Source organism: Coffea eugenioides, chromosome 2, assembly GCF_003713205.1.
Source record: "Coffea eugenioides isolate CCC68of chromosome 2, Ceug_1.0, whole genome shotgun sequence".
NCBI lineage: Eukaryota > Viridiplantae > Streptophyta > Magnoliopsida > Gentianales > Rubiaceae > Coffea > Coffea eugenioides.
Window position 1 is genome coordinate 74,945,162 of NC_040036.1, and position 21,710 is coordinate 74,966,871.

A 21,710-nucleotide genomic window follows, 5' to 3' on the forward strand; every position below is an offset into this window, starting at 1 on the left:
GCCACGGGGCCGGGGGGAGATCAGAACAGAATATTTTTGTTCAAATAAGCTATTAATATTGCTGCACAAGATACTGATTGTTTCCATTAAGAGGAAATACCAGAACAACAAATCGATAGTTCGATCAAAAAACACTCTTTTATCAATGTATGTTGAGATTCAGTAGCCTACTCGGCAATGAAAGAAGAGATGAACCTGTTAAAAGCCTCTAAACATAAATTACCTCCTCTGCAACTTCTGGTGCTAACGTTGAGCTAACCTGCAACAAAAGCTACATAATGAGTCAAAATCTTAATACACATCTCAAACAGAGATTTCAGTGCCTAAAGAATGTCCACTGCAAAAGTTAGAATAACTTCGCAAGATCTTAGGAGCTAGGAGTCACTTCCCTTGTACAGTATTCACAGGTAAGGCTCTTGGAGAAGGGTACATGGGCTGAGGTAGAGATCTACATCCATGGTCCACTAGTATGAGTAACTCCCTTGAAGAACTCTTCAAGAAAACAATGTACCACTCCCCCTGATAACCACTTGCCTGATTCACTTTCACATGAAAATCATGGCATGCCATCAGATCTTCCATAATCACAACCTATCATAAACGCTCTCTTTCTTGTGGCGAGTACGATCAGGCTTATAGTTCATCTTAATGCCATGTCTGCTGCATACCTGACTTATAGTCCTGTCTTTTTTTCTAACTGATACTGGTCACATAGCCCAAAATTTGGAGCACAAAGACACCCAAAAAAGTGTATGCTCCGTTTCACTTATAAACCATCCAGTAGTTTGTGTTACTTTAAACAGTGCAAACCAACCATTACCACCTCCAAATCTTAAGCTTCTGTACTTCAGCCAGTTATTGGGCTTGAAAAAATCAAACTCGCCAATGTTGAAAGTTACTTGAAGATATATCCTCACATTGAACCATATCTTTGGTCACATTTCATGTGTATGCTGCACTTCCAGAACTGTACATCATTAACTGGTTCATTTGCAGCAACAGTCAAGCGTGCAAAATAAGCATATCAGTACTTCAAATCAATTACCAAACGTGCATAAATCAAGAAAAGACAAGCAAATTAATAAGCAGTCCAACATTGAAAAGGACTAATAATTAAAACTTCCAATTATCACATTACCTATAAGATTGTATAAAATATCTAACATGTCACTAAAATATTATGATCGTAGAGTTTTGGCCACTGAATTCTTAAAACCTTCAAATAGCTCACCCAACAACTAAATCCCTCAACAATTGGTCATTCTGTCTAACGTCATTGTTAAGACTTCTTCATTCAGTTAAATCTAGGATTTTTACCTGTACATAAAATAAATTAAATTATAGAAGCAAAGAAAATTACCATATAACATGGTTAAGAAAATGAAAAGAGATGGAGAAGAAATATGTGAACAGGAATAAGGAAAACACAAATTGCATGATTTTGCTTCTTCTATTTTTTTTTTTTGTTTTTCTTTTCTGAGAGTATCATCTGTGGAAATAAATGCCCCTAAACTTAGTCAAATTAAAGAAATGCAACAGCCAAAATGGACCGAATGACCATTAGTATACAGAATTGTTGACCTATCCGAAACTTCTAATAGTTAAGTGACCAAAACAATGCGATGAGAATAAATTTAGCAGGCTTAGGTTATTTTACCTAACTCATAATAACTCCCCCCACAAGTAGAAACTCTCAGCCATACCTGAAAATTAATAGAGGACAAAGTGAGTAACTTTCATTACCAATGCAACATTTCTTTCTTTCTTTGCATAAACAACAAGATTGATAAGGAAAAGCACTTCAGAAGTTAAAGGTCATGCTTTCAAAATGTCTGAATATAAACATATAAAATGTGACGGATTTAAGCTATTCCAGCTGTAGTACTTAAGCTGGAAAGTTAAAACCATAATCAAAATGTCCTACTGCAGGCACCGACAGAAACTGTACAAAACATTATCTAATTAGCAATGAACCAAGCATTTAGGAGAAATTACCATTTAACATGAGATAAAAGAAGAAACAAGCACAGCTCAGCAACTGTCTTCAAATTTAATCGAAATTTACAAGAAAAAAAACACACGAAAGACATGATCTAGCATGATCTATAATACTTTTTTGGGCCACTTTTTCAGACGGTTGAACAAGGGCCAATGGACCACAAAGAAGGATTGGACTCACACAGAGTCAAAAGAAGTAAGAAAAGTAATTCAATCAGCAATAACGCGTCAAGAAAAAAATGACAAATGGCAAAACCATGATTAAATTTGCAATCAATCTTGATGCATTGACCAAAAAGAAGTTGTTGAATCAAACTTTAATGCTAAAAGAACCAATGCTAACAGTTGCCAATCATCTATGCTTGCATGAATTTGTAACAGATTTACCTGCTGTTAATACAGTTGTAGGAAGAATACAATCAATGCCAGTGATGTAATACCTCCACCTATCACTGGGTCCACAAGTTTCAGATGGAGCGAACTTTGACGGCAACAATTACCTGAAAACAGAAGCAACCCAAGAAAAAAAAGTTTCAGAACAAAGTCAAACAAATTCATTCAACAAAATGAAAATATAGTAAAACAACTATAATAGACTAAAGACTATAGTTCTACTGCACTATAATATAGATATGCTGATATCAGAATGAATATTGCTGTTAATTTTGGAGGATAGAAAATTATAGCTTGCGGTCAAGGATTATGAGTTTCAAAGATTAGATTAGAAGGAACTCAGAATAATTTATGTGACTAAAGCAATAGATTTATTGACCCTTAATATTAGAACCATAAGATATATTTCTTGAACAGATACATATAATATTCTAAGAAACGAGGTCATTATGGGTTCTCCAAATGGCAGAGGAAGCAAAAATAGCATTTATGTACAGAGTAATAATATCACACCTACTTGCTGATATGCTCAAGATGATTTTCCAACCAAAGAAACTCGAATAAGAAGTCTTACACGTTGAACATACCGAGAATTATTTCTGCTAAAATAAGACAGTATTACTCCTTGTTATATATATACACTATGGAGTTTAAGAATCAATCATAGCTATGCCAAAAAAAAAATCATAGCTATGCAAGAAAGTTTTACTAGAGAACTGCAGAAGTCTTGCCAAGTTTTACCACGACCAATTGAAGTGTCACCAAGGGAAGCAACTGCCAAAAGGAATACGTCATCACTAGGTCTAAATTGTGAACCCAAAAAATCTAGAGCTTCAAAATCTCTTCCCCAGTATGTAAATTTGTTGGCATGCTAAAATGAATTTTGAGAAAACAAAATTTTATATAGCTAAATCAGGTGATATAGAAGCGAAATTTCTTAAAAACTGTATCAGACTATGAAAGCTTAAGGAAAATAAACATGGATGCCAGAGATGTTAGAGAAAGTCTAAAGAGGCACCGGATCAATACATTGGCTTTTCAGAAGATTTGCAAGCCTCTTCTGGATAAAATACTTATGTATGGGGATTATCTAACCCATATTATCTAACTGTAAAATATTCAAAGGATAAAGCATAGCAAAATATGAAGAAAACTCAGCAACTTCCCTTTCGACTCTATTCAATAGATGAGATGCTCATATTTAGTCATGCTGTTTACCTGTATAATTACAATCACTAAGTGTGCTAAGTGTTGATGCATGATTAGGAAATGTCTAACATATATCCAGAACACAAATTCTAGATTTTGGCCGTGGAAATCATCAATGGACACACATAAAGGTGTCAGAATAGTGTAGCTCTCAGCATTTAGCAGGAGTCCAGCATGAAAGACTGAGGCATTTTAAGAAAATTTGATACTCATTAAAGAAAATTGCAAGAACATATGAGCTGTTGGCGAGAATAATCGTTTAAGATAGAAGGTAGGTCGTCTAATAGACAGCAGTGCTAAATCCGAACCATAACCAGACACTGGATGGAAAAACTGTATATGAGTAATAGGAAAATGCCTAATGTCTAAATTTGGATCAACATAGTTGAAGCATATAAAAGAGTAGTAAACCGAGTCACTAGCATTGAGCTGTGCTAGTGCCTGGTGCTAGTGTGATACCAAAAAAAAAACGGAAAGCTGGCTGCCAGTTAACAAAGAAATGGTGATTAGGAGTCTTTCTCATAGCACCATGTAAGGAAGGGGAAATTCTCCGAGAGCGGGTGGGTAGAGCTTTTGTGGTACCAAAGATGCCCAAAAAGCTAAGATAAAAAGTTGGCTTTTAACTCAGAATAAGACCTACTTCACAGAAAGAAAGATGCTAGAATTTCCTATAACAAAACCGAGCAATAATACAAGCCTTTATCACCTATTCAAAGATTTAAAACAACTTTTAGAATTTAGCAAAGACCTCTTATAAGCTTGGGGAAGTTTCTGTATCTCATCTTCTAGTTGCAATTAAAAAGTGCCACTCCATTGCTCATCCAGTGGAGTTCAAACTAGAACTTTAAAAAACTCATTTGAGCAAGAAACAACATGATCAATTTGGGTAATATGCCTCCTAAAACAAAATGGCCTTCAGGCCTCCACTCCATGAAAAAAGAACCACATATGAGGTCGCACACAAAGAAGTTTTACATAAAACAAGATCAAAGTCTTGGTCTTCTAGAGCCAGTCCTAGCTTTCTTCTTTACGTCCCATCCTACTTTCGCACAGTCAATCAGTTATTCAATGCATAAAGACATTTTTCACCCTCTCTGAATTTGCAGCTCATAAAAAGTCCAGCTTGAGTTTAGAACATATACAGGACACATAAGTATACAATAGTTTAGACAAAAAACTAGTGCATTAGGCATCCATTATGCAGAATGTCTGCATGGCATATTGAACTAGAAATGTGTTCTGTATGATATCCATCGAAATTAAAAGTAATGCTTTATTCATGTTAGAATATAAGAGAGAGAGAGAGAGAGAGAGAGAAATTTTAATCATGGAAGAAATCCATGAGAAGCATAATCCCAAGGAACATCCTTTCTGTTCACACACATTCTTCCCGGTCAACAAGAAAGACACAACTAGAGTTAAATATCATTTTTGACCCAAAAACACAAAAAAAAAAAGAAAAAGAAAAAAGGCTATTGGTTTTACCTCTAATTGTCTAGTAAAAGATTCACAACATAATGATATGAAGACACAAGTCTCCTTATAAGCATCAAACTTCCTCAGATCTCAAAGTCCAATATCTTCAAAGCAAGTCATTGATGCTCAGATACAGCATAAGAAGGATAGCTAACAGTATGCTCCAAAATCCATTCTTCTTGGCCTGCAAAAGGATAGCGAAAGAAGAGAAATACCTGAAAGCTAAATATCAATGTGACATTGGATAAATACAAATTTTAAAGCAAGTGAAATCAAAATTCCACAAAAATTTCATTTAGCATCAGATACAAAGATGTTGATGCATATCAAAGCTCCAGAGTATCTAAACATATGTTGAGAAGAGCAGATGAAGCCCTTTTATGCAGAAAGACATTTAAAATTCAAAACTTTCCCCACATTAAAAATCAAACAACCTAAGCCTGAAGGGAGGAAAGGTATAGTTGGGATCCAAATATATCTGATAAAGCTTAGAAGTAACTATATTAGCAGAGATAAGGGATCAACACTTCGGGTTTTGTCATAACGATACTCACTTTGAAGGACAAGAATTTCCTCTATCAGTAGAATCAGTTCAAAAAACAAAGAACAGCAATAACTGCAGATTATGTACATTTAACTAAGCCAAGATAAGACCAAAGGAGCTTGAAATGCAAATAGTCCGTGGTTCTAAACATGCTGTGAAACTACTAGCAAAAATTCATAGGTAGGCATTTGTTGCACAACAGATCTGCATACAAAATAGCAGACAAGTAAACACAACCAATTAAGAAACACAAACAGATAAGTTGAAATCATCTTGCCTTTTCTTTTGATCCACAGCTTCCTCTTCCTTTTGTTCATATTTCTAATCCATATGTCCATCCAGGTTAGCTTGTTCATCCAGTAGGAGCAAGCTTTCCATGTATGTTATCAAGAAACAGCTATGCGGGCAATACTTAGGAAGCCCAAGATTCTTCACTTCCTGCTCCTTAAAATCATATGCCACCACTTTTGAATCAGGGGTGAGAAGCAGAATATCACAGTTTTTAGTAACCCCTAGAGACCAAACTATCCTCTGTTCCGTTACCACATTGAACAATCTCTCCCAAGAGTTGGTCACACCATACTCTCTCATCACCCACAAACTCCAAGTACCAGTCCCTTCAAGAGCTGCAAAATTTCCACAAACAAAAAATGCAAGCATGTCCTTGTATTCCTTGAGCAATGGACCTCTATAATCCCCCTCCATCTCTAAATCCGGCAACTCTAGTGTCCTAAAATCTTCACTTTTAACATCAAAAGCCACAATCAAATCTTCATCGTGTCGTTCAGGATGAAATGCAAGCCAATTAACAAACCCATTCACATATAAAATTCGCAATTGGCAGTAAATAATCCAATTAACGACTAAATTCTCAATCTTTCTCCAAGAACCTGTACTCAGATTGTAGACCTCAATCTCAGTCTTCTCCAGGTCATAGGGAGCTTCACAATTTGGGCTATCATATATAATCCTAACCAACTTAAAGACACCTGCATCAAAATCGTAACCACAACCAGGGGAAATCCAACTAAATTCCTTAGATATCCCTTCACAGCTAGAATTCCTAATGGTTATAATTCTCCTAACTGAAGGGTTCCAGAAATAGACAACCCGACCGTATAATACGTCATCATTTTCTGTGAGGCAAAGCAATCCAGCACATGAATCAACAACCGAACATGACCCAGATACAAAATCAATGGGGGGTTTCAATTCTAAGACCTTCGCATATCCATTAGGCCCATCAGATAACAGATGGTATGCAGTTTCTCGCTCTTCCCCGTCCAAAAACATATGAAAAAGATACCCAGTTGATGGATCATCTTTATAACTAGAAAAGCAATTACTAAGGTGGGTTCTAATAAACGATGGAGATCTTATAAATTGACACCATGATTTGCGAATGAAAATGAAATTGGCTAGACTTCTTGAAGGCAATCTTACAAGAATGTCACCGAAGATTACTTCTTCTGGGATGCTTTGATTCCTTTCGCCCGCCAATCGCTGTTTTGCTCAGCCATTGACTCGGATTAATTAGATGGGAGATATCAGGTTGAAGATGGTGGCAGAATTAGCAGCGAATTGGAGAGGTCGCCGTTTGGGGAGCAGAAGAGTTGATTAACTGAAGTGTTTGCCGATTTGGCAGGGAGTTATAAAGTGACAGTGACAGATCGGAAATTTTGGAATTTTGTACTATTGCGTGTCATGAATTCATTTATTAAAGGCCATGGAATGTAATGCTCGAATTTTTTTTTTTAAAACGCTCTAAAAAAACAACTAATTCATGGTTATTACAGAAATACGGTTTCATTTGTATACATCACCTTCTACTATGCAATTTTAGGCTCAAGAAATAGTAAAATACACATAGTTGCATGTGTATTTGAAGATGAGTATAAAACTTGTGAGAAATATATAAAATAAAATTTTACATGATTTTAGCAAAAGCATAAATGATGGATTCTGAACCAACTTCCCTCGGGTAAATTGATGAGTTGATCATTAGGTAAAGCATAAAGTGCAAATCTGGTTACAAGTTAGGATTTCAAACCTTTGCACATGTTTTAAAATTTAAATGGTATGTAGTAGTGCATCCTTTTGGTTTAGAGATAAGATCCTCTTCCTCTAGTTTTTCTTAGTCCAATTGATCCCTCCCCTAATATAGGTTAAACCTACGTATAAAACTATAAATGGTCGGTTGTTACTCTGTAGTTTTAGTCAAAGTATGGATAGTATGATACACATACGCAGAATGTGCTTTTTATTACAAAGTATAAAAATGTAAGAAAAGTAGAAATTGCACATTTTGCATGATACTAGGTAATCAAATTGCTTAATCATGTATAACAATATATTTAGCGCTTTTAAACTTTGAAGTATACAAATATGTTTCCATGAATATCATTTAGCTCTTTTTAACAAAATCCTCAGCTAGTCCTGACTTAAATGTTCAAAATATTGCCCAAATTTAACAAGTTCAATCAAATGACCCAGAGACTACTAAGGTTGAGCATAGCATTAACAAGTTAAAATACTAGAAATGTCTGTGTAACCGAAATCATAAATTCTTGAAGGGAAAAACTTCTACTTGGAAGAAGATAGTTGTCGTCTAAAAATTAGTAAGAAGAAATTTGGAATAAAAAGGACGAGTAACCGTAGAGATTGCTGATTTGGAAGCCAAGCATAAGTGACAATTCGGCATATGGTAATTTTCTTGGATTTGTGCGCCATTGATTCAGTATGGACTACGGCCCATTACGACTGCCGTTACAATTGTTTGTGGCAATTTATGCCAATGAATTAGTTCCTCATGGATTTGGTGTTTTTAGGATATTTTTTTAAAATCGGCTAGATTTCTTGAAGGCAATCTTACAAGAAGAATGTCTACTTCTTCTGGGAGGCTTTGATTTTTTTCGCCCACCAATTGCTTGTTTTGCTCAGCCATTGATTCGGAATAATTAGATGGGAGATATCGGGATGGAGATGGTGGCAGAATTGGCAGCAAATTGGAACGATCGCCGTTGGGGGAGCAAAAGAGTTGAGTAACTGAAGTGTTTGCTGATTTGGCAGGGCGTCATAAAGCGACAGTGACAGATTGGAAATTTGGAATTTTGTACTATTGTGTGTCGTGAATTCATTTATTCAGGGCCATGGAATTATGCTGTGTGATGAGTGGTTGTGGGTGAAAGGAGAAGAGGTTATAAATTATTTATTTATTAGATGTAATTGAGATTGTGTGTATTATTGAAATTATTTTTGGAGTGTGACTGTAGATTTCAAAAACAAAAACATTTTAAGGAGTCTTACAATAGACTTCAAAATGTGTAGAATATTTCAATTGTGTACACAAAATTTAGCTTTACTAGTAGGGACATTGACCAAATGATCTTGAAGTTTTCAATGCTACTCTCAAGACTTTCCTTTTCCTTTTTTCCATTGTAGGATTTGGAATCTCCTTTCAAGCCAAAAAAAAAAAAAAATCAATGGTACGACACACGTGCATTGTACGTGTTTTTTACTACAAAGTGTAATAAATCCAATGAGTGTAGAAATGATAATGTTACATGACACGGAGTAATCTACCTGTTTAATGATATATAATAATCTTAGGCAACTTTTTAAGCTTTGAAGCATACAAATATTATTTCCATAAATATCATATAGCTGTTTTGTGACGCCCCGAAAAAAAAATGAGTTTGAGAACCCGGAAATTTTTTAATTTTCTAGGGTTTATTTTTATAAACGCCCGCCTTTTCTACATTTTCTTGATTAGAAAAATTCCCCAAATAAAGTTTATGGGTAAAAATAGTTTTAAAATGATTTTTCTAGTATCGTTTAGTTTTTGAGAAATTAAAAGCGTATTTTGGACGTGGGACCGGCAAGTGCGGTAAATTAAAATATTTTATTCCCCTCCACAGGGCTCAAGGCGAAGGAAGGCTTGTAGTACTTATTCACGTGGCATCTTGTACAGTTTGGATTTGGAATCATTTTATGTATAGTTGAGAATTGTTTCCGCTTCGCTTATGACATGTAATTATTGGAGACTTGGATGTATATTTGTGGACCATGGATGTAAATTTGAGATTTATCTTGCAATTTATTTGAGGACCGTAGTGAACGACTGAGTCCCGGCGAGAGCCGGGCAGGCGACCCGCCGAACCCTCTGGTTCGCCTTAGGGGGAGGTGGGGCCGTCACAGGTGGTATCAGAGCTTAGGCTTCAGATCTCTATAGTGTATCCTAGGCTTGAAGTTTAGGATGCCGGACTGTGGGTTTGATTTGACTCTTGAGAGATTTTTGCGGGATATCTTGACTTGATTGGTACAAAAGGGAATGTCGAGGACGACATTCTTTTAAGGAGGGGAGTTTATGACGCCCCGAAAAAAAAATGAGTTTGAGAACCCGGAAATTTTCTAATTTTCTAGGGTTTATTTTTATAAACGCCAGCCTTTTCTACATTTTCTTGATTAGAAAAATTCCCCAGATAAAGTTTATGGGTAAAAATAGTTTTAAAATGATTTTTCTAGTATCGTTTAGTTTTTGAGAAATTAAAAGCGTATTTTGGACGTGGGACCCGCAAGTGCGGTAAATGCATTATATTTTTGACAACTTGTTGAAATTATTTCTGGACTTATCATTTGATTTATGACATCATTGAAATGAACTATTGTGAAACCGATTTGATTACTGATTTTATTGGTTACTCGCTGAGCTTTTAGCTCACCCAAAAATATTTTATTCCCCTCCACAGGGCTCAAGGCGAAGGAAGGCTTGTAGTACTTATTCACGTGGCATCTTGTACAGTTTGGATTTGGAATCATTTTATGTATAGTTGAGAATTGTTTCCGCTTCGCTTATGACATGTAATTATTGGAGACTTGGATGTATATTTGTGGACCATGGATGTAAATTTGAGATTTATCTTGCAATTTATTTGAGGACCGTAGTGAACGACTGAGTCCCGGCGAGAGCCGGGCAGGCGACCCGCCGAACCCTCTGGTTCGCCTTAGGGGGAGGTGGGGCCGTCACATGTTTTAACTAGATCCTTAGCTTGCCCCAAGTTAAATGTTTTGTAACTTTCTAATTTAAACAAGTTTAATCTAGGTGATAATTAATCAAGTAGCTTACTTGAACTCATTAGCAGTTTGGTCAACTGCTTGACTCGAACTCGGCGATGACCGAATTCAAGTCAAGTTTGAACTACTTGATTGAGATTTCGAGTCAAATTCGAGTACAGATCTGGAAGAATCGAAGGTTCGACAAGCTCTATCGAGTTTTCTATTGAATATTTGATTATTATATTATTATTTTTCAAATTAATATTTTAGGTTTATTTGTTACAATATTTAGCTATCATATATTTCAAAACTGTTTATCGAGTTCGAAGATAAGGCTTGAAAATTTTTTGAGCTCTGACAAGTCAAGCTCGAACTCATAAAGAACTCTAGCAAGTTAAGTTCGAGTTCAAGTTCAACTTAGAATACTCGTTCGACTCGACTCAATATCGCCCCTAGTTTAATTTGGAGACATAGAGACTTCTAAGATTGAGTACACCATCAAGAAACTTGCAATCCTTTGACTCGTTGAACTGATGCATTTTCAATTATAATCATAACTTCTTAAAAGGAAATAAAATTATGGTATGATATGCAAATGAAAACAAAATTGGCTAGAATTCTTGAGGGCAATTTTACGAGAAATTTAACAACTATCACTTCTACTGGCAAACTTTTATTGCCATTTTTCTCCTCCAAGGATTACTAGAAACTTACAATGGTGGGATTAATTCTAATAGTTGAGGTTAAGATTCTCTAGGGCTCTGATTCCCTTATCCTTTCTTGCTTTTTAAATTAAATTCCACATCTTTCTTGTTAAAAAATTTTTAAAAATAAGTATAGAATGGAAATTCTAAAATATCTTCCATCCATAGCATAGTAATCTAGATATATGAGAGATATAAAATTTCAAAAGAAAACAACTAAAAAATAAAAAAAATTCTCACATAGAAGTTTTAGGAGAAGAGAAAACTCGTAGAAAAATTTCCTTCCAACGGACGAAATAAAAACCAGAAAGAGTGTTCTCCCTTATGGAGAAAAGATAAATCTTTATTTCCATACGGGTTTCTAAGCATGTGTACATGTATTGCAATATTGTTGTATTTTGATTATATTCATCGGTTTTGTGTGACTTACATCTTTATTTTTGGTTAATTATTTAGGGGAATAAAGAAGGATCGATAGAGAAAATAGTGGTAGTGTTATACGTTATAAGAGGCCGACTTGTTAGGAAGCCAAATTGAGAGATGAAATTCTTTTTTTTTTGGGAGGGGAAGCGGGTAAGAAGGAGATCTTGATTCTAAAACCTCCTACTTATAATCATTCCTTTCTTACCACTTAACTCAACCCTGCCCAAGATGAAGTCGGTTAAACACTCGGTGGCATGTGCAGCTCATCTAAAGGAACACCGTATTGCTCTTTAGTATTCAGTATCTAATATCAGTTGCACGTATATTCTTTGCATATAAGCGTTTTGTAAAGTAGTCATTGACAAATTAATTTATGATACATAATTTTTACTTTTTTACCAACTAATACTAATCTATCAAAATCAAAACCAAAACTATGTGCAATCAAGGTAAATTCCTTTCATGTTTTAGTCCCGTTAGAGTCTCCAATGCATATGATTCTCCTTACAGAAGGGTTCTAAAGATTAATAATTTGACAAAAAAAAATATCCTTCTTTTCACTAAGCTAAAGAAAGTTACTGCACGAATTGAGCAAGACGAAAATCCAAAATATTCAGGGCTTTTGATTTTAATGTTGCCATAATTATTTGTTTTCCACATCAATAAACATGTTTTAGAGAATCAATTCAGATTGTTTTTCTAGCTAGAACTACACTAATTAAGATGGACACGAGTATAGCATGGAGATATAATAAAAGTACACCATGATTCATGAACAATATAGTGGGGATATTATCGAATCCTTATACTATATAAGATTGAGATTTAGTCAAAGAGGGTGTTGAATTTCAACCACATGGGCAGGGGTATTTTGGAAATTTGAAAAATATGTTGCTTTTTTCAACCTTTTGGTACAACTGATTGCAACATATGTTTGGGTGTTTTTACATTAGAACTCCCATATTTGTACATTTAAAACTTGTATTTATAGACACATCTGGGCATTTGTGGAATGTGGGCTTATTTGGCGATCATTTGTGCATTTGGTCCAATTCATATAAGCGTGTGTTTTTGTGCAATTACTGAAATGGGGTTATTATGTAATTAAAATAGAACCACATTGCTTGCTGATAACCTCAGTAATTGCAGTATAGCTCCATTTCAATTGTCTGAAACACTCATAATTATATCAACACTTGTTTTTCTATGTCTGAAGTTTAGTAGAAGTTCAGTTGTTGGAAACAGTTTCTCTACTAGCAATAAAACACTATTTATATCCCAATTAAACGGCCAATAATGTGGGTATGCTGCTAAGTTATTGTCTCAATTATGGCTTTTTCAATTCTTCCTCCTTCACATTCTTCTGTTTTCCCCTTTTTTGCTTTCATGGTTGCAGTATTTTTTCAGCATTTACACTCAGCATTTCATAATGGTTTTCAGCAGAAGTTATATTTCCTTAATATTACTTATGTGCTGTTATCTTATATTTGTCTTCATTTATTTGCTTACCACAGGTGTGACAGCCCCACTTTCCCCTAAGACGAACCAAAGAGGTTAGCGGACTGCCTGTCCAACTTTCGCCAGGACTAACGATGTAGGCAAATACGATCTAAGACGTTTCGGAAAAATAATACGCACTCACACAAGCCGAAATCGCAAAATAGCCAAACGCAAACTAAACCGTCGGTGAATAGTGGGTGTCATGTCATATAATTCGAAAAAATATTTTCAACTAAATAGGACACATAAACGGGGTTAAAACAGTGTTATACACATACGTTTGTAAATTTACAAAATAAAAGGGAGATAATTGGATCAAAATACATTTAGAATTTTGCCTAAAAGGAGCTATTCAAATTACAGTCACATAAGCTCAATTCGGCAACCAACATGCATAGCCTTTCCAAAAGAATTCAAATTCCTGTAAGGAAAACAAAAGAAATAGAGTGAATTTACGCCCAGTGAAACACTACCACTCAAGCAACGAAGATCATATAAGCAGATAGTATTTCATTCCAATTAATCTAATAAAAGTAAGCCAAGAGTACACATCAATAAAATTGGTAAAAGGATACAGACAACTCTCAAGAGTCTCTTTCCTTGCTTGTATACTTGATCAGACTTCATTGACCCTCCGTCAATGTTTACGAGTAATCAACCGTAGGCTCCACTTTACTTCCATTCCTTCCACCCAACATACCCCTACCGGGCCCGAACTCCATACAGTACAAATTTGATAATATTCGAGTATACCGGAATCAAGAGTCTCACTACTACAAGATTGCATATAACAGTCCCCATGGCTCGTCAACTTTCACGACCAAACCCTCGTTGGCTCGATTCAATCGACTACCAATGAGGTTGAGCTCAGTAGTAACAGTAAAAGCCATTGAATTCTCGTCCAAACGACACCAAATCCAGTTTTTCATGTACATTTCAAGTACCACAGTGAAACAGTAGACAGTCGTGTATAATACAAAAGGGGGTGAGGGCGATCAAGTACACCCTCACTTTAATCAGTTTCAACAGTGCAAATAAGCCTCCAAGGCATCAAGTTCAATATAATAAAGCCACATTGTAAACAAACAAGTGAGTAGTATACTCACCAAGCAAGCAAGTGGAATTTCGTAAACTTCCGCCCAAAGAGCGTCTTTACTCACCGTCACGCCCTAAAATATTCAAATAAGCACAATAAGACTCGATTACAAGTCATAAATCAATTCCACATACTACCAAAATAGGGCTCCATAAGAATGTATAAGCACTAGAGTAAACCAGGGAAATCCGGAAATGGAATTAAGCTCTAAACCATAAAAATAGTTTTTGACATCATTTTGCGGTTTTGGTACCATTGGCATTCATATTATCGGATGGAGGTGCAAGATACACCGTTTCGAAGCTAAGAGGTAGGGATACAATGTTGAAGAAGGCTACTCAGTCCAGTTTCTAGTGAAACCAGGTCAAAAATTCAATATACTAAACCAGAACCGCAAAATCAGGTGAACAAACCGCATTCTGGTTCAAACATCATAAGTCAGGCTACCTAAGTCAAAATCAAGTGATTCCAAAGCCATCCAAAAGCTAAGAAACCAGGTTAAATTTATTCAGAAGGCGTCAATAACCAAATCAGAAGCATTCCCAATCAAATTAACCAATTACCAAAGCTGATTACCAAGTTCGGGTAGAAACAGGGCAGCAGAGGTATTTCAGTCTTTTCATAAGTACGCTACTCCGATTGACCTGAAATTTTGTAGGAATCTCTAAAATATCATTCCCTACAACTTTTATGTTTTAACCCAAGGCTAATTCGGCCTCTAACTATGATGAACAGTACCAGGTAGAAAGGGGGTAATCGAAACCCTAACTTCCGAAATTTCCGTTCAATGCGGAAATTTTCCGCAAATAACTACAATTGACACACTAAGGTTTCATTCCAGATCATTTCCAACCATCATACATAACCACACAACATTAATCATATGAAAACAGAAAAATCATGAATAATTATAAAACTTCACCAAATTCAACCAAAATCATGATATAATCCACCAAATCACCCCTTAGGCTACCACAAGTCATTAATTAGACATCATTAGATAGAGGAGAGGGGTTCCTTCACTACTCACCTTAGTAACCAAAGGAAAAGAGCAACTTGGCACCTTAATCCTCCAAACAACTCCACTAATCACCTCACAACCACTCACTTAAGGGTTTTTATGGAGTAAATGCAAGATTAAATGGTTGGTTTGTTGGATTTGAGCAAGATTGGAGCAAGAATTTGGAGAGATTTTCCCTTTCTTTTTGTTTGAAGTGGCCGGCCACAAGAAGCTTGGAAATGAAGAGTTTTGGTCAATTTTTGAGTTTATTTAGTAAAATGGTAAAAAGGTGAATAGTAGTCAAAATGCAAGATTTAATCATATGGTGACACTTGTCACCCTATTTAATGCATGCATATCACTTTGTTTCCTCTCACACCAATCCACTTGGTAATCTCTAATTATCTCTTAGCACCCGATAATTTAAACCCAGTATCCAAAACTTAACCTAGTTGGTCGAATTTTTTCAAACTTTTCGCACTAGGGGGTCCCACGTCCAGTATACGCTCTTAATTTCTCAAAAATTAACCGATACTAGAAAAATCTTCTAAAAACTATATTTACTCATAAAAATTATTTAGAAAATTTCTAATAAAGAAAATGCATAAAAGGCGTGCAAATAATTAAAATAAGGCTTAGAAATAAGAAAATTTACGGGTTCTCACAACAGGCACTGAAAAATCCTCTTTAACCACACGTGCCAAACACCGGTGCGATGTGCGGGCATTCCCCCTAGTATTAGTTATAACGCGGTCTTGGATATTTGCATTAAAATTTAGTGCAAGGTTGAGACTTTCCGAGTGAAACTAAGATACATATTGGAATTTAAGGGGTGTAGATGATGGATTTTGAAAATTAGGGTTGGGACAATACTCATGGATGCTAGTTAAAATTTTCACACGAATAATCCAATTAATTTATCGTGTATGATGATCTTCGTGGAGCTATTAAACTATAAAGAGTACATGTATGATGTGTCAAGAATATTAGTTAGCTATTCTAATGAAATTCTTACCTAATCCCCAGTGGAAAGTCCATTGCATTAATCTAGCTGGGGACTTCAAAGATTGATCACACCAGCAAGAAATTAACTTGCCATTCTCCTAAGTTGATAAAATGCTGAAAGTGTCTATTTAATCAAAGTCATAAGTTTTTGAGGGGAAAAAAAATGGATCATGAAGTTTTTATAATTTCTCAAACCTCAAAAGAGGTGACTGCAATCATTACAAACTCAAGAAGAGGTTTTTGAAATTATGCCAAACATTTATAAGCCAAGCTTGGTTGTATTCATTTTCATATTCGTTACCTTTTATGCAATTTTAGGCCAAGAAATTGTGTAAGGCACATGACTAGCACATGTATTTTACTATTAGGTATCGAAAAAGTCAAAAAAATAGAAAGTAAAGTACGGATAGCACGATATGTGTGCGTGGCACATGCTGCTTATTAAAAGTATTACGAAGTATAAAAATACAAGAAAAGTAGAAATTGCACATTTTACATGATACTAGGTAATCAAATTGTTTAATCAGCATAACAAATGTGCTTATAGCTTTTAAACTTTGAAGTATACAAATAAAATTTTCATGAATATCATTCAGTTGTTTTTAAAAATATCCTCAGCTAGTCTTGACTTAAATGTTCAGTAAATTGCCCAAATTTAATTAACAAGTTCAATCAAATGACCTAGAGACTTATAAAGTTGAGCATACCATCACCAAATACTAGAAATGTCTGTGTAACTAAAATCATAAATTCTTGAAGGGAAAAAAGTCTACTTGGATTGATTAGATGGAAGAAATCTGCATGATATTGGTTGCTAAATTAGACAAGGGTTGAAGAATAGGCTGCATGATTAATTCAGTATGGACCATGACCCATATCGATTGCTGTTACAATTGTTTGTAACAATTTATGTATACCAACTTTGATGGAACGTTATGCCCATTAAACAATATTCAAAATGGTAAACAATTGTCTACACAAAATCTAGTTTTACTAGTAGGGATATTGACCAAATGATCTTGAAGTTTTTAATGCTATTCTCAAGACTTTCCTTTTTCTTTTTTCATTGTAAGATTTAGAGTTTTCCGTTGACCAAACAAAAAAATCAATGATATGACACACGTGCATGGTACGTGTTTTTTTTATTACTAAGTGCGTTAAATCCAATGAGTGTAGAATTGATAATTTTACATGACACTAAGTAATCTACTTTTTTTTTAAGGACCAAGTAATCTACTTGTTTAATCATGCATGTATAATAATCTTTGCGCAACTTTTAAGCTTTGAAGCATACAAATATTATTATTTCCATAAATATCATTCAGCTTACTATTATGAAAAATGGGGCTGACCCTTCTCCCCTGCTCCTCATCTGCTGACCCTCTCCCCATTCCCTTCTCCACAACTCTCCACCCTATTTAAGTCGCCAGTTCCCCATTGGAAATATTAACTCTACCATTTTCCTCCTCTTCGGATCTCTTGAATCACGTTTGCTCCTCCACTGTTGTTGTCTTCCTCCTTCTTAACTCATCATTTGCCGCCAATATCTCTCTCTTATTCTTTCTGACATTTTCTTACGAAAGTAAGAATTTTTGGCAAATAAACCTAACTCCCCATAGTAACTCCAAAAGCCGGTAACTTGTGGAGTCCTGTGAGGGACTTATAAACCTAAACCCCAACCCCCCCATTACCGATGTGGGATAGAAAACCCCACAGGGGTGCCCCGCTACTAAGAGATAAAGACCCCCCAGACCCCCTGAGAATGAGTTTTCTTTCTGACATTTTCTTACGAAAGTAAGAATTTTTGGCAAATAAACCTAACTCCCCACAGTAACTCCAAAAGCCGGTAACTTGTGGAGTCCTGTGAGGGACTATCTCTCTCTTATTCATGTGGTTAGCTTGTTGTGATTTTGTTTTTTGCTTTTTGTTTCCTGTTTTTTTTTAAAGATTTTTGAGTGCCCTTGATAAAAGTGAAGTATAGGCTAGTCTAGAAATGCATACCAGGAAAAAAAAAAAAAGAAATGTACACAAGAATTGTAAGTACAATAGGATTTTGAATTTTGGTATTATGAATCAAACATCAGAAATTTGAAACGTTAGAATGTGATAAAACCAATTTTTTGAAAAAAAAAAGAAAAAAAAACCTTGAACTGGGGGTATTTAATAGAAACTTCTGATTATGAGATGGAATCCTTGTTTGCGTTTCGCACGTTTTTTTTTTTTTGGGTAATTTTGCTGCAATAGCTTGTCAATCTAAGAAAAAAAATATATCTTTTGAAAATTGAAGCTTGTTTTACTCTTTTATGCTTTTATATTGACAATCCAAAAATAGTTATTGTTGTGTGGGAAAAAACTAGGAACTCTTGTTAGGAGGCGTGATGTGGCCCATATCTACAGGGTCTATATAGAGGTCATACACCGGATTCACTCAAGTATTTGCACTTTACATATGGGTCAATGCAATAAGTGATTTGTTAAGTTTACCCTTTAAATATGGAACACGTGATAGATTTGTGACTCATTTCAATCAAATTGACTTGAAAAGATGTTGGAGGTCTAAATACGAGCACATTTTATATGGTAAGAACTAAAAAACCGCTCATTTTCATTTTGAGAGATAAAATTTCACATCAACGATATGTAAGGGACGATTGATACAATTTTCCCCTTATGATATGTAATTTTTTACTTGTTGCCAACTTATACTCATTTATCAAACTTCAAACCCAAAACCACGTGCAATCAAAGTGAGGCCCTATTTGGCAAACTGACTTTTTGCCAAGTTTGTCTCTTGCCAGTTTTTTAACAACTTTAATTACAGTAATTTCAAAAAATTTCTCAAAATTTTTAAACTACACATTTCAAAATACCCAAAACATAAAAAAAAGTCCTTCCTCTTTCTTCTTCCACCTCAACCCACCACTACCTCCACCGCTAGCCAAGACCGGTTGGCACTAGCCACCTCTTTTTTTTTCCTTTCTCTTCTCTTTCCCTCCCTTCTTCTCTCCCCCTCTTCTCCCCTCTCCCCCGCCTCTAGTGAGATAATCGGCAGTGACAAACAATATCTCGTGGACATCAAAGTTGGTTGTTGGGGAAGGCCATTTGCAGGAAGTTGCCACAAACAACTTCGCACAGGGAATCGATGCCAATTTTCTCATTGTGCATCTGGGCTTGGTTTACCTGGTACTCGTTAATGGTGATGCCGACGATGTTGGCACTGAAATAAGCGGCGATGGCGCGCATCGGGCCACTGACCCTACAGCCAGCATCAAGAATGCAGGCACTCTTCTTGACACCCAAGAGATCGACAGCCCTTTCCTCGTGGATTCTGGTGGCGTCTCGATAGGACTTGTCGGGGATGGAGGGAGAGAAATGGAAGGATTGACCCCAAACCCACTCCTAAATGTCAGTGATGAGGTTGTAGAAGGTGTCAACGAAAGCGGGGACTTTCTCGGCGGTCTTGAACTCCTTGGGGCGGCCAAAGAAGGACCAGTACTATTTATACTTGTCTTGGACTTTCTCTTTATCGATACAGCTGTTGGAGAGTTGGACGGTGTGCTTCCCTTTCTATTCTGCAGAGAGGGAAAGGGAGAGGGGGAGGGGTAAGAGGGAGAGAAAGAAAAAAGCAAAAAAAAAAAAAATTGTTTCTGCTATAGCTTGTTTTGCCGGGGGAAGGGTGAGGTGGTAGGGCAGGGGGAAGGGAGAAGAAGAAGAGAGGAAAGAAAAGAAAAAAGAAAGAAAAAGAAAAAGAAAAAGAAAAAAAAGTTTTCTATATTAAAAAATTTTCTACAATTTCTACAGTAAGTTACAGTAAAGTTTTAGACAAACACCCAAAAAATTCATTTGCCAAACAGAGGCTAAATTCTTTCATGTTTTAGTCCCATAATCCCATTAAAGTCTTCCGTAATCCCATTAGAGTCTCCAATGCATATGATTCTCATTACAGAAGGGTTCTAAAGATTAACAATTTGACCCCAAAAAATATCCATCTTTTCATTGAGCCAAAGAAAGTTAATGCACGAATTAAGCACAACGGACATGCAAAATATTTAGGGCTTTTAATTTTAATTTTGCCATACTTATTTTTTTCGACATCAAAAAACATGTTTTAGAGAATCAATCTAGGTTGTTTTCTAGCTAGAACTGCACCAATCAAGATGGACACGGGTACAGGATGGAGGTACAATAAAAGTGCACCATGTTCATGAACAACATTGTGGGTTATTCTAGATTATTAGCTTTGGAGCTATCTTGGTTATTTACACCAAAATTTAATGCAAGATTGAGACTTTTGTAATGAAACTGAGATTCTCACTGGAATTTGAAAAACAATGAATTAGAGGTGGATTGACTGTTCAAACAAAGATGTAAGAGCAAATGACTTTGCAATTAGAAGTGTTGTAGCTGAAGAAGGTAAGCAGGAATAAATGATAGATTTTGAAGATTCACACAAATAATCCAATTATTTTATCGTGTATAGTGATCTTCGTGGAGCTATTAAACTATCAAGAGTACATGTGTGATGTTTCAAGAATATTAGCTAACTGTTCTAATGAAATGCTTACCTAATCCCCAGTTGAAAGTCCATTGCAGAAACCTAGCTGGGGACTTCTAAGATTGATCACACCAACAAGAAATTAACTTGCTATTCTCCTAAGTTGATGAAATGCTGAAAGCTTCTATTCAATCAAAGTCATAAGTTTTTGAGGGGAAAAAAAAATGTATCATGAGGTTTCTGTAATTTTTCAAACCTTAACAGAGGTGATTGCAATCATTACAAACTTTAGGAGAGACTTATGAAATTATGCCAAACTTTCATAAGCCAAGCTTGGTTTGTATTTGTATACGCCACCTTTTATGCAATTTTAGGCCAAGAAATAGTGTAAGGCATGTGTGAGGACTCGCAAATTTCTTATATTTTTTCTCAAAAATGCCTTTTATTTGGAAATTATTATTTATTAAAGCCCTACTACCCAAATCATTCCACAATGAGTGTAAATAAATCTAGAAAGTAGAGTTTCACTTTTGGTTTCAAGATTGGGGCAAAATTAGGGTTTTCGCAATTTTTCACCGGATGAATTTTCGGTACGGAGCAGGGATCAAATTTGGTGATTAAAAGTGACTTTTAAATGAGAAATAATATGTGATTAGGAGCAATGATACAAGGTTAGTGAATAGAAAGTAAAAACCCTAGTACGTGTGTTTTTAAGAAAAACGGCGCGAACCGTCAGGTACCGCGCACTACCGATTGAACACACCACTTGATGACCACTTTCTTACCACATGAGCTCATTAATACTTGAGCAA

The 21,710-nt window shown here is 35.6% G+C and overlaps 1 protein-coding gene across 1 annotated transcript; it reads right to left on the reverse strand.

Moving 5' to 3' along the window:
• Position 1: 1 nt before the first annotated feature.
• On the reverse strand, positions 2 to 7,238 carry LOC113760538 (F-box protein CPR1-like). The gene is made up of 5 exons (XM_027303164.1): positions 5,898 to 7,238; positions 5,086 to 5,260; positions 2,386 to 2,498; positions 1,658 to 1,703; positions 2 to 981 (listed from the first exon to the last, which is right to left on the reverse strand). Exon 1 carries the CDS (start codon positions 6,911 to 6,913, stop codon positions 5,942 to 5,944), a length of 972 nt encoding a protein of 323 aa, XP_027158965.1. The 5' UTR covers positions 6,914 to 7,238; the 3' UTR covers positions 2 to 981; positions 1,658 to 1,703; positions 2,386 to 2,498; positions 5,086 to 5,260; positions 5,898 to 5,941.
• Positions 7,239 to 21,710: the final 14,472 nt, after the last annotated feature.